Source organism: Typha latifolia, chromosome 1, assembly GCF_019914945.1.
Source record: "Typha latifolia isolate L0001 chromosome 1, TyphaL0001v2, whole genome shotgun sequence".
NCBI lineage: Eukaryota > Viridiplantae > Streptophyta > Magnoliopsida > Poales > Typhaceae > Typha > Typha latifolia.
Genome location: NC_133086.1, coordinates 15,658,263 through 15,671,145, shown reverse-complemented (window position 1 = coordinate 15,671,145; position 12,883 = coordinate 15,658,263). Strand labels below are relative to the sequence as shown.

At 36.2% G+C, this 12,883-nt stretch overlaps 1 protein-coding gene across 2 annotated transcripts; it reads left to right on the top strand.

Moving 5' to 3' along the window:
• The first annotated feature begins 8,720 nt into the window (after nucleotides 1–8,720).
• On the top strand, nucleotides 8,721–10,967 carry LOC140782412 (transcription factor bHLH77-like). 2 transcript variants are annotated; one of them, XM_073128959.1, is made up of 6 exons: nucleotides 8,721–9,324; nucleotides 9,454–9,573; nucleotides 9,808–9,873; nucleotides 9,959–10,027; nucleotides 10,154–10,234; nucleotides 10,536–10,967. In XM_073128959.1, exons 1-6 carry the CDS (start codon nucleotides 8,920–8,922, stop codon nucleotides 10,629–10,631), a joined length of 837 nt encoding a protein of 278 aa, XP_072985060.1. In that variant the 5' UTR covers nucleotides 8,721–8,919; the 3' UTR covers nucleotides 10,632–10,967. The 2 variants fall into 2 exon arrangements, with proteins under 2 accessions (XP_072985060.1, XP_072985069.1); XM_073128968.1 differs by having other exon boundaries at nucleotides 8,825–9,324; nucleotides 10,169–10,234.
• The last annotated feature ends 1,916 nt before the right edge of the window (nucleotides 10,968–12,883 follow it).

The window sequence follows — 12,883 nt, the reverse complement described above, 5'->3', positions numbered from 1 at the left end:
CTTCATAAGTAGTTTCTAAGATCATCCAAGCATCTTTAGCTATCTTACATGTACATATTCGTCTGAATTCATTCGAGGAAACACAACTAAAAATAGCATTAATTGTTTTGTTATTCTAGCCAACTTTTTAATAATTTGACCTATCTCAAGACTTAGGAGATTTCTCAACTAATTTATCATTCACCAAGTGCATCAATGCACTCCAACCATTCACAACGGCTAACTAAACTCGCTCATCTATAGACTTTATATAGACTCTCCTCCCAGCTTTCCAATATCTATAGTTTAATCTATCAAGAATAGAATATCTAATAGAAGATTGTCTATCTCTATAAAATTCCAGGCCAAGCGGATCTCTCTCTATAAGTAAGAGAGCCTGCCTCGATACCAATTGAAAAAACATAGACATGCGTATGTATCTAAACCCTAGGTAATAATTTCAATACTTTGCTTAAGTAAATATGCAGAATAAATACCAAAGAGTAAAATAAAGATGAACGTCAAGATTTTTACATAAAAAATCCAAACGGAAAAAAATTACAAATCCAAACTCAGATCAAAACTAATCACTAAACTTGTAGCAGTTACAATACTGACTTACAAAATAACCCATCGATCCCCACGATTTTGTTTTTCTCAATCTTGATCGCTAGAGCCTGTGATTCACTATTTCTCGTGATTGATCTCTAATCTCAGTAACCTTCAAGATTGATCGTTCGTCTATATGACCTTTAAGACGAAAGCTTGGTGCATTGTAGAAGAGACAGACCTTCTTCGGTAGAATAACGTTGTAGCTCAAAGAACTCTTATCAAAAGCAATCACCACCTTCTTAGCGTTAGGACTTTCCAACCCTTATATAGGTTAATAAGATAATGCCAAATTCAAATCATATTAGAACTCACGTAACTCTAGAAGTTTGCATATTATGTGGGTGCATTCGAACGCAGTCCGAGTGCGTTCGAACATGCTTACTAATTTTCCAAAGTGCGTTCGAACGCAGCCCGAGTTTGTTTGAACGTGCTGATTTAATTTTCCCAGATTGCATTCGAACACGCAAATACACCCCTCTGTATGTGTGAACGCATTGTGAATGTATGTACGATGCATTCGAACGGCCCGATATTGCGTTCGAACGGCCAATACGCGTTTTCTGTATTTGTGAACGCCTAATCAGGTGTTTGAACGGCCGAAACCCATTTTCTGTCGATGCGAACACTTGAGACTGCGCTCGAATGCAGTGACTTATCTCATCTAGATTTTAAAATTCTTAAATCCGAATACTTTTAAAACTTGTATAAATGCTTATGTACATGTATAAAGTGCTTAGATTATTTTATACATAATTGCCAACACTAAAAGTCTAATAATACGCAAATAAAATTCTAATTACTACTGAGACTTCTGCCCAGTCTACCCATGCTATTAAAGCTTATCTATACACTTTTTGCTCCCTTACCAACAAAAAATGAATGTGGATAAGTCAAATATTTATTTTGATACGCATACTAAGCGGCATACCAAATATGCTATGTGTGTTGCCCTCAACATTGAGTCGGCTGAGTTTCCTTTCATTTCTCTGGGTGCTAAAATTTTGCCCAACCACTTTCTAATTCCTAACCAACATGATCTGGTGGCTAGAGTGAAGAATAAACTTGCAGGTTGGACAGCTGGTATGACACAATTCAGGCCAAGAGCATGTAATTCATGAGGATGTAGTCGTTCAATGTCCACTTAAACTCAATTTGACCAAATACTATAGTTTTCTATAAATTTATTGGAGTATAATAGTTGAATGGGAAGCAAAGAAACTGCATTAATTACCAAAATAAAGACTCATCTTTTTCTAATCATCATATAGAGAGTCTGCATATCTTCATTTGGATGATCTGGATGATCCGGAATAGAACTTGTTTTGAGGGAGCAAAGGACAAAGTTGAATTCATCATTTGGCAGGCCATGACAACGGCTAAGGAGTATTTTGACTAGAGTTGTGCGAGATTGGGCTATATTTCTTGGATGGATAAATGGGTTAGTTGGGAAAAATGTTTGGACCAGATTTGGACTGATCCGGATCATACAAAAATATTATAAAAATTTAGGTGGTGGTAGCCTCATGAGTTAAGGTTCCAATAGCTCTAATTTCATCTAAATCTAAGATTTTAATAAAAAAAATATAAATAAAAGAGTGGAGGGAGATCAAAATAGGCCAGAACGGTAAATATTCGACGTTGCAGCAGTTGTCGGAGGGTGGCGGATGACCAAGGGTGGTGGTGGACGCCCGTATAGTAGGGTGGCTATTAGAGAAAAGTGGTGGCTAGGGTTCGAATGCTTGGAAAGCTTCTACGGTTATGATTTACTCCTATGAAGATAAATAAAATCTAACGGCTACGATAAAATAGTAAATACGATAATAAGAAAATAACTGAATTTAATTAATTTTCAATGCTTGGATACTTAAATTCTTAGATGAATAAAGCCCAATCTCTCTATATATAGAGGTCAGTTATGATGAGTCATACTCAGACTTGGCCCAAAAAGACTTATACGACTCAAACTAAGACTTGTCTTAGATATCTATATGACTTAATTGAACTTGCGTTAGTGGCTTACATGACTTAACTAAACTTGCCTTAAGGGCTTATATAAGCATGAATCAATTAAAAAATAAATAGTATAGATCCATCAAGTCTAATATTCTCATGATGTGATCCAATCACCCGATTCGCATCTAAACTAATGTTGCCACCACCAATTGGATGATCCGGAATAAAACTTGTTTTGAGAGAGCAAAAGGACAAAGTTGAGTTCATCACTTGGCAGGCCATGACAATGGCTAAGGAATATTTTGAGTAGCGATGTGCGGGATTGGACTATATTTCTTAGATGGATAAAAGGGTTAGTTGGGGAAAACCCCCAAAAATGGGAGCTCAAATTAACGTGGATTCGACTTTTGACCCTAACAATGGTCGAGCTAGCATTGGTTGAGCTACGAAGGACAAGATGAGGTCCCTTTTGTTTACAAAACCTAACTAGTTGATTGTTGCTCATCTCTTGGCGTCGAAGCCCTAGATTTAAAGAATGCCTTGCTGTTTGCTTTCTGTATATTTGAAATTTGAGTAACAAAATACATGAATAAATTTATTGAAAGGAGAAAGATATTCTGATATTTTAATTTTCATTATGATGATAATCATTCCTCTAATATTTTTTTGAATAAAAATTTGTATATTAAGTTTGGATGAAAAAATTAACAGTTTTATATTAGTCTAAACCACTAGGGATAAAGTGATACAAATAAAAGCTTAAAGGTAGTTTGATTTTAGACGAAACATCATGGGTACAATTTGTAATTTACCATATTGTCAATCAATCCTGTGCAAATACAACAATGTGTTTGTCCATGCAATCTGAATTATGTAACCTTTAATTTCAGAGTTGCAATTGTATTCATGTATAGAGCTCAAGTGGTTTTGTCTAACCAGTATTAAATACAATTTGTAATTTGCCATTATTGTTTAATAATATAGTTATGACCATTATCATATATGTTCATATCAGTGTGTGTTGTTCTCATCCTATAGAAAGTTGGTTGAGCAGCTTATGTCCATAACATTTCTAAAGCTTTTCCTTCAATTTGTTTACTAACCTATAAACATCTGCATATGAAAAACCTCTAGACACAAGTATGTATCTAAATACTAGGCAATGATATCACTTGTTCGCTTAAGTAAAAGTCCGTAGAAATATTAAGAACGAAAGCAGAGATGAACGCCAAGATTTTATCGTGAAAAAACCCAAACGGAAAAAAACCACGGATCCAAACTCGGATCAAAACCAATCACTAGAATAGTAGCAGTTACAAGACTGACTCACAAAATAACCCATCGATCCAAACGATTTTGTTCTTCTCAGTCTTGCTCGCTAGAACCCACGATTCACTGTTTCTCGTGATTGAAGTCCAACCTCAGTAACCCTCGAGATTGATCTTTCGTCTAGATAGCCCTTAAGACGAGAGATTAAGTTTTGTAGATGAGTGGAACCTTGTTAGTTGAAGAACCGATGTAGCCTCAAGAAGTCTCGTTTAATAATGCTTCTTCAACCACCCTAGAGATAGGGCATCACAATTCTTATATATGATCTCCAAGATAGAGTCAAATCCAAGTCTTATCTGAATCACGAGAATCCAATATTTTCAAACTTCGTTGGTGCGTTCGAACGCGACTCAGGTTCGTTCGAATGGCATGACTTGATCTCTGGTGCGTTCGAATGGGCCCGAGTGCGTTCGAACGCGACAACTTGAATTCTTCAGGTTGCGTTCGAATGTGTTTATGAACGCAGCTCTCGGTCTGTGTGAACGCAGCTCTCGGTCTGTGTGAACGCAGCTCTCGGTCTGTGTGAATGCAGTACCCGCGTTTGAACACGTTTGTGAACGCAGCTCTCGGTCTGTTTTAACGCAGTATCCACGTTCGAACGCGTTTGTGAACGCGGTGTGAACTCGACAATTTTTTTCCAATAATTTTATAATTATTCAAACCAGAGATATTCGAGACTTGTATAAAGCTCATATATATGTAAAAATATACTTAGAATATTTTGTACACAATTGCCAATAATTAAAAACCTAACAGCATATATTGGATTATCTATTTCACGACGACATTCGTTTACACCTTCGCTGAAAGTTTATTAAGTTTCGACAGATTATAGAATGACATACCTTCCTGCTCTGTAATGTTTCATATTGCTTACTGGATATTTATTCTTTGAGTAATTACAATATTCATGACTCCAACATTTTTTTAAGTTTAAAGCTTTATGTTCTAGAGATTTTCTATAATACCGAGGTTTTAAGTCTGATTTGCAATTGAGTTATATTAGGTGCAATAATTTTGTAGCTACACCTAGATTAGCCAGTTTCATGATTTAGATGCAAGAATTTTGTTGCCTCATCTTTTATATTAGCCAGTTTCAATATCAAATAATACTAATACAAAGATCACAGTAGAGTATGTCAAATAATGAGCATGCATGTTATGAGAGTATTTCGTTTGTGACAAGCAGGTAAACAATACTTCACTATTCTGGTGGGTTGTGCTAAAATGATATGAAATTTATGAACTTTGGAAAGCTTAGGTTGATCAAATGTCTCAAGTTATTAAGTCATAAATATTTTTCAACATCGTCAATGGTGATTAATGGGCTAGAAAGATCAATTAAGATTATAATCTTTCGACGATTTCTTTTATTTTATTTTTATAACAGAAGATCCATATATCTCTAATCTGAGCACATTATTGTTTGATTCGTGGCATATTGAAAATTGTCGTAGAGGATTTCTCCCAACAGAATATTCTTACAGCCAGAACATTATACCCTCCTTAGTTAAATAAGATTTGTGTCATCACTGAGGACTTAAACCTCTACCTTAAGTACCTTAAGGAATCCAAAAGCTTTATAAATGCCCAGAAACCATAAAACCACAAGTAGACAATGATAACGGTACCCAAAAGCCTCTAATGCATAGATATTAAGTTCTATTCACAAAACCATCCATAATCTACAAAGTAGAGGTACTAAATACTAGAAAATTTCCTAAAGAGATGCTACCTTTTGATGGGAAAGGGATAAGACTAATGGACACTTCTACTTCCTAGCAAAACTCCAAACAAGTTTACATGGATCCCCTTCCACTATCTTGCTTTCCAGAAAGAAGTATCAGCAATTATGGACAACCACATTCTTGAAATTCTTGGATTGCCTTTCCATTCCTCATCTTTGCCGACAAACTTGGATATGTGAAGAAAAACAACATGTAAGATAGTCTCTTCTGCCTAATTTACTATCCATTATGCCTTCTCACCTCTCAAAAAGAAATTCAGAGCAACATACATGAAAACAGTATGTATCCATTATATCTAACTACCACATATCAATATGTTCTGAATAAAAAGTCAACTGTGAGAATTAACAACTGGAACTTAAAACCTAACTCAGTTATATATTCCATCTACTTTTCCCTTTTCAACCAGCAAGAGTCAATGAGATACCTTTTCAATTGAAATAGTTTTAAAAGCAGGCCTTAATTCCAGATGAAATCCATCCCTTCCAGCCTCTTCTGAGTGGCTACCATTTGGTTCTTTGAGGCTTCTCTTCCAGAAGTACAAAAAAAAAAAAAGTAGCACCAATATTTCTAAGAAGTTTTTTTGCTATGTTTGATTCTATTCGTTCTATGAAATGACATTAATTGGTGTTGAGAGCAGCATATATATTTTCAAAGTTTGGCTTGCGAAATTAAGACGCATACAAGAGTTGAAGATCTAGCTAGCATGACACTTGAAATCATTTCACAATAGTATTCGCAAAGTTTATAAATGAGCTACAGTGAAGTCAACCTGTTAGATATCCTGACACACTGGCATTCAAGTCATGATTTTAGCCGAATAATAGTTTATAACAAAGTTTCAGAATAGCATTCAAGAGTTTCGTAGAAGAGCCATTTATTTCTTCAAACTGTTCTTCTACTCATATTGGTTGGAAATATTCTTTTGCTACTGTCTGAATATTATATCTCTGGCTTAATATTTGCATATCTTTACTCACTGTCCTTAAAGTAAAGCACAAAGTCATCATCTTTTTCTCCGTTTCCGAGAAAAGGCTGAAACATAGATGAAAAGAAAATAAAAGCATGATAAGTGAGAGATGTTAACATTACTTGATGTTTATTCCAATGGAAGGCAAATGTCATTAAAGGGATTGCTCCAGAAGGCTTCCTATAACTATCAAAGTCAAGTTCATCAATGTCAAAACGTCAAAGTGAAAGCAGAGGTTTAAATGTTAGTGGGCAAACTTCACTTCATCCTTTTATTACCACCCAACCAAGTTGCCTCTTAGTAGACCTTTTGGATTACTGGCCATTGATTAAATGCCTCAAGTGGAAATTATTGATAAGAAGACAAAGTGGAACTAAATTGTCTTTTAAACTTGTTGCTTCTTTGAGTGGTTAATAAAAGAAACGAGTGTCTTTTTACACGAAGCTCTCGCCAATATGGAGCCTTTGAGGGGCGAGATGCTTAGAAATTTATCTTTATTAGTGGAGCGTGCGTATCTCTACCACTTGAACCAAATATCCAATTCGATGCGAGAAATAAGCATTCCTTTTGCACTAAATGATACTCTCCAGTGGCTCTAATGGCGACGAAAAGCCTTCAAAAAGTTAAATAAAAGTTTGATAATTGTCATTAAGGATATTTTAAAACAGGAGTTTAAATATTATCCTATTAAATGCTGTAAAGTATTATCTGAAACAGTTTTCCTTATAAATATGGAAGAGAAACTCCACCGAAATCTGCAAATCAGCAAAGTTCCTTGAGATTTTCCTGCTTTTGAAATGTATAAATTATTCTACTCTTTAGCCTTTCGAATTCATAAAATAATAGATTTGCTTGTCTGTTTACAGGGATACTAATTTGGATACCTTTTTATCTGACCCATATACCTACTATTTAATTAATATCAACATCTAAAAGAAATCTATAGATAGTAGAATAACGATGCATACTTAAGTTAATATATATATATATATAATGGAATATTCATTTCTCTGATTCAGCCCAAGATTTAAGAGAATCTTGATTGCAGAAGATTGATGAAATAGTCAAGACGAAGGTTCTAACTATCGATTTTAGGATCCGGATCGGGTGCTTAAAAAATAAAATATGTCAGATTATATCAACAGCATTTCGGCAATAAGGATCGGTATTGGCCAATAATTGAATCCGTGTACTCACACCTACACATGATAATCTCATAAAAATACAGACTCTATTATCCTTTAATTCCCTCAAGTTTCTGGTAATTTCAGAATTCCAGGCTTGCCATCCATCAGCATAGTTACCAAACTACTCATCTTGTACCTCATTCATGATTGATTAAATAGTGAAGTGCATCTCCTTAGAAGCTTGGCAATATCTTCTTGGCATGTGTATTACACTGCTGTCAAATTCACTAGGAAGTAGGAATAAATGCTGATGAGCTCCATTTGCAGTGTTCTTGAAGAATTCCATACTTGCTGTGATCTCATCCTCTCACCAGTATAAAAATTCTATCAGCAAACTTATAATCTCGCAGCCAAACTAACTTAAGTAGGGCTGGGTTATTGGATCGGGATTTGGCACCGGTTGACCCATAGCAGTTGGATGCATTTATATATATATATATGTATTGAAATTGCCGAAAGTGCACGACGGAATTGACGTAATTGCCGGAATTTGTCAATGCGGGTCGACGGGCACCAAATCTAGGCTCTCAATTAAGGCTCTAAAATTCACACCTGATCCATCCCTCGGTTTTCACACTCACTTAGGTTTGGTTGAACTCATGGATCGACCTAACCCTATTGCAGTACGTCCTAGTAAGCAGCATTTATATACTATTTTCAGCATAGGATATCCTGTGACTTGTGATCAGATAACACTGGAACTTCTTGTGAAATAGAGGCATCCGGAATTAGGTCTATGATTTAAGAGGTATCAAGAAAGAGTCTTGATTTGAATTCTTCCTTCGGTGTTCTTCCGCTTACCAGAGAAAGGATAGTGTCATCATGAGCACTTTCCACTATGGCAATCCATACCAATCAATGAACCCATAACTGTTTAAAATCTTTCTATTCCTAGATTTTCCCATGCCAGCATTAAATCCAAGACTTGCGGATATGTTTTACGAGGAGGACCCACAAGGTGAACAGAGCCACAGAAGCTGGATGTGCCACGTGGCCCCATTACCAAGTGTGATCCATCCCTTATTTGAAACCTATACAGGGTATATACACAGCCCATTCCCCTAACCTTTGTAACTTATGCTACAAACCTTCTCCTTTCTCCTCCTCCCCACTTTCGAGCTACCACTCCGAGTTCAGAACCATGGGGGAGTTTGTGGAGGGCTTAGCTTGCCCTAAAACCTCCCCTCTCCCCTTCATGGAGTTGGACCCAAGCTTGGAGTTGGTAGCCCAGCTGGCAGAGCTCAGTGGTACGGTCATGGACAACACCAACTTGGCAATGATGGGCTTCTCCAATGAGGGATACTTGTCTAACCACCCAGAGTTTTCTATGCCATTCTTCGAGAACTCGTCCGGCTTGCCATCAATGGTGGAGGGCCCGAAAGCAATTATTATGTCGCAGCCGGCGGCAACTTCGGTCAGAGATCACAGCCAGGGGGACAGGGAACGGAAAGCAAAGGAACTTCCCGAGATCTTCAGCTCTTGGAATCCTTCTCTACTTCCTTTAGAAAAGGGTTCAAGAGAAGATCATGTAGTTAAGAAGAAGAATGCAAGTCCCCTCTCTTTGCCATCTTGCTTGCTTCTTTTACATGCCAGTGTTGTAGTAGTCATAGGTGAGAATGGTATCAGGTTAATTTCCTCGCGTTTATATTCTTTGGAACTTTTTCTTTCCTTTCAGGGCTCAGGTAGTGGAAAGAGAGGGAGAAGCAGTTCAAAGGAGGGGGAGAAGCCAAAGGAGGTGGTTCATGTGAGGGCAAAAAGAGGCCAAGCTACTGACAGCCACAGCCTAGCTGAGAGGGTAAGATTGTCATTTCATATGGCTTCAGGGTACAAAGACTTTTCCGTCACCCCAATTTAATGAGAATATTGGGTGGGCCATAGAATTTGTGTCTGATTTCAGTCCATACAATGTATTAAAAGCTTGTGCCATCTTCTTCACTAACAACTAGGTGATCGATCAGCAAAAGACTAAACCAGAAGAACAGTGAATCAAATTATTGACCCATTCTTGGATTCTTTTGATCTCTTCCAGGTGAGAAGAGAGAAGATTAATGAAAGAATGAGATGTTTACAAGACCTAGTTCCTGGCTGTTACAAGGTACCAAATAATTAACAAGTACTTTAATTTTATTCATCCTTTCTCTTCTCAATCTTTTACTAAGACTTGGGCCATGAATATTTAGGCAATGGGTATGGCAGGAATGCTTGATGAGATCATAAACTATGTTCAGTCGCTACAAAACCAAGTTGAGGTAGGTGCTAACTAGCTATCTCATTGTCATGATTCTAATTTAAATAAATAAATATATATATATATGTATATATATATTCTTCATACCAAAGTCCTCTCATCATCATAAATTTGTCTCTAAACGCAGTTTCTTTCGATGAAGCTCTCCGCTGCGAGCTCGTTTTACGACTTCAGCTTGGAGACGGAACCAACAATGCCAACACCGCAGGTGAGCCTTTGATTAATATTGAGACCTCATGCTGCAGTGCTTCATAGATCCTGCATGGACCATACCTATCTTTTCCCCTTGTGCTGCCAAACAAAGTAGGAACTATTTATAAAAAGACTATTCTTTTCTTTAGGAAATGATAGTAAATTCCTCTACAGGATTCTAACAGTCTTGCCAGCTTTCTAACACATAGGATGGATCGCGTACAGACATATTCTTTTTTTTTTTTTTAAAAAGAAGAAGCAGAAAATGCATACTCGTACAACATGAGCTTTTTAATTTTTAATTTTTATTTTGGCAGATGAGAAATGCTCAGGAGAGCCATGAAATGGAGAAATTGATGAGGGAAGAATACGGAGTTTGCTCAGACTTATTCAACGCAGCAATGCCATTTTGATTCGAGTGGAGTGGTCGAAATACTAATGTTGGCCTTGCCCAGCAGAGAAATCCCTCCTATCTCTTGCTTTAGCTCTCAGCTAAAGAAGCATCATAACACACGTGCACATGAATGATGTGATCTCCGGCGCACATGCGTGGGGCTAAATATAAATAAGTTCTCATTTTATTCTTTTTTTTTTTTTTTTTTTTCACCTAGCCTTCGCTTTGTCATGTATCTATTTTTCATCTACAGTATTTGTTCCATCATTTTCCTGTTCTACATTGGAGCGGCTATGGACCTAATGGTGCCTTGTGATTCTCCTAGAAAATAGTGGAACTTAATATTATTTTTTAAGTGCATATAGTGACAGGTGGTAAGAAAAATGACATAATGGACGAACACAAAAAAAAAAAGAAAACTAAAGAATAAAATAAATCTTAGTTATCTTTATCGGATCCTCTTCGGTCAGCAGTGCGTTGAGCCCCTCTATGTCATGGAAGTGCTTGATTGGAGTTTTAACCTTAGGTTTGGTTTGTATGACCAAGGTTTCTTGGTGATGTTTAGAGAATTGGCATTTCGGTTTGGTTCGTCCCTAATTTGAGATTTGGCTCTTGCTTTTTGCTCTTCTGCTGCGTATAGTTATAATATGTGCTTACCAGTGCCTTAATGTCTCCCTCTCTCATCATTTCCTCCCACCGCCACCCTTTACTGCCTCCCACTTGCTCCTTGCCCATACTCTGATCCTAGGCATCAACAAGTCTTTTGTGAGAGTTTTATTTTAGTTTTTTTTTGCTCGAGCCCAAGTCTCTTGTTATCATTTTTTTTTTCTTTCTTTTAGTTGTAAGTTGGTGATCTTTGATCTTCTAGCATTTAGGATTTCACATAGCTATAATAATCATATCTTCGCCGGATAATCGATCCTTTTCGTAATATGATTAGTTATTAAGCCATGCCTTACATTGTTGGATCACGGACCCCACCACAAGCGAAGGTTTTTGCTTTATTAAATATGTTAGTATATTTTATTTTATTTTACAGTGCTATTTCTTTTAAGCTAAATACCAGACTTATGTAAAAAATATATATATATGTTACTCTATCTTCTCTCTCCGTGTACTAGGCTGCATATGTAATTTTTGGACGACGAATGAACTATATATATATATATATTTTATTTTTTTTTTTGCCTATGGGCTTGGTAGACTTGTATATATCTTCAGATTTTCATACTAATTACCAATCCCAACAATCTCTGTGTGGCCAATAGAGGTGCTAGCCAATGCAATACCTTGAATCGTACAGTTAGCTCAAGTACAATTATTTCACAAAGTTGTTGATTTGTCTTCTTTAGCTGACCAAAAACATCCCCCCTTAATCATGAACACCGTACTCTTGCATTTCTCGAAAGAGAGAGAGAGAAAGAGATGCTATTACCTTTTGATGCTTACTAATCGCTCATAATTTCGTTTACAGTTTAAGAGTACTCCTATTCCTGATATTGAGAATAATTTACATTAGTCCTTGGCGCATTCTTTTTCTAAAAGTACAAATAGTTATTAGATATGTTCTTATACAAAGTTGTTGGTAAAGACAACCTATTATTGCTCCTGTTAGGTAACAAACATGTTAAAAAACATTGTTAGCTATAAATTGATCCCAAAAGCCGCTTCTTTGGTACCACGTTACTATACATTATAGATTCATTAACTAATAACTTTTGAGTTAATTTATTATCTGATATAATATTAAAGTAGTGGGCCATATATCTCATTATCTATTATTATATTAGGAGTATATGACATAAATTATTGGTCTGTTATCTAATGAAACTTTTAAGTCAAAACCATTCTAACGATTTTTGAAAAACAGACAGAGTGTTAAATTGGTACGAAGCAAATTTTTATTTCTATAACTATGACTCTCTACTAACACATCTAAATGAAGAAGACAACAAGAGTTAACATCTCTCTTTCTCTATGGCTCCAAAGCAGTAGTGTACTTACCTAGCAACATTGTGGGCCTCAATTAAAGCCTACTACGTGGAAGTAGTATATGCCACTTAATTAAATAATACTTTTCGCTGTAGTTCGACATAACTCTGGCATTTCAAAACGTAAAGCTCCCCCATAAGAAAATTTTCAATCATCTCTCTCTATTAGGGAAGATTCTAGAGGCAAATAACACTTACGTAGTATAATAATAATAAAAAAAAATCTGTACCCAGAAAATATCATGTATTTGATATGAATATTTTATTAACTTGAAGCTAA

Coding starts and splice junctions, on each gene's coding strand:
- LOC140782412 (XM_073128959.1), top strand. CDS start 8,920: ATGGGGGAGTTTGTGGAGGGCTTAGCTTGCCCTAAAACCTCCCCTCTC. Junction 9,874..9,958: donor TAGTTCCTGGCTGTTACAAG/GTACCAAATAAT, acceptor ATGAATATTTAG/GCAATGGGTATGGCAGGAAT. Junction 10,028..10,153: donor CGCTACAAAACCAAGTTGAG/GTAGGTGCTAAC, acceptor CTCTAAACGCAG/TTTCTTTCGATGAAGCTCTC.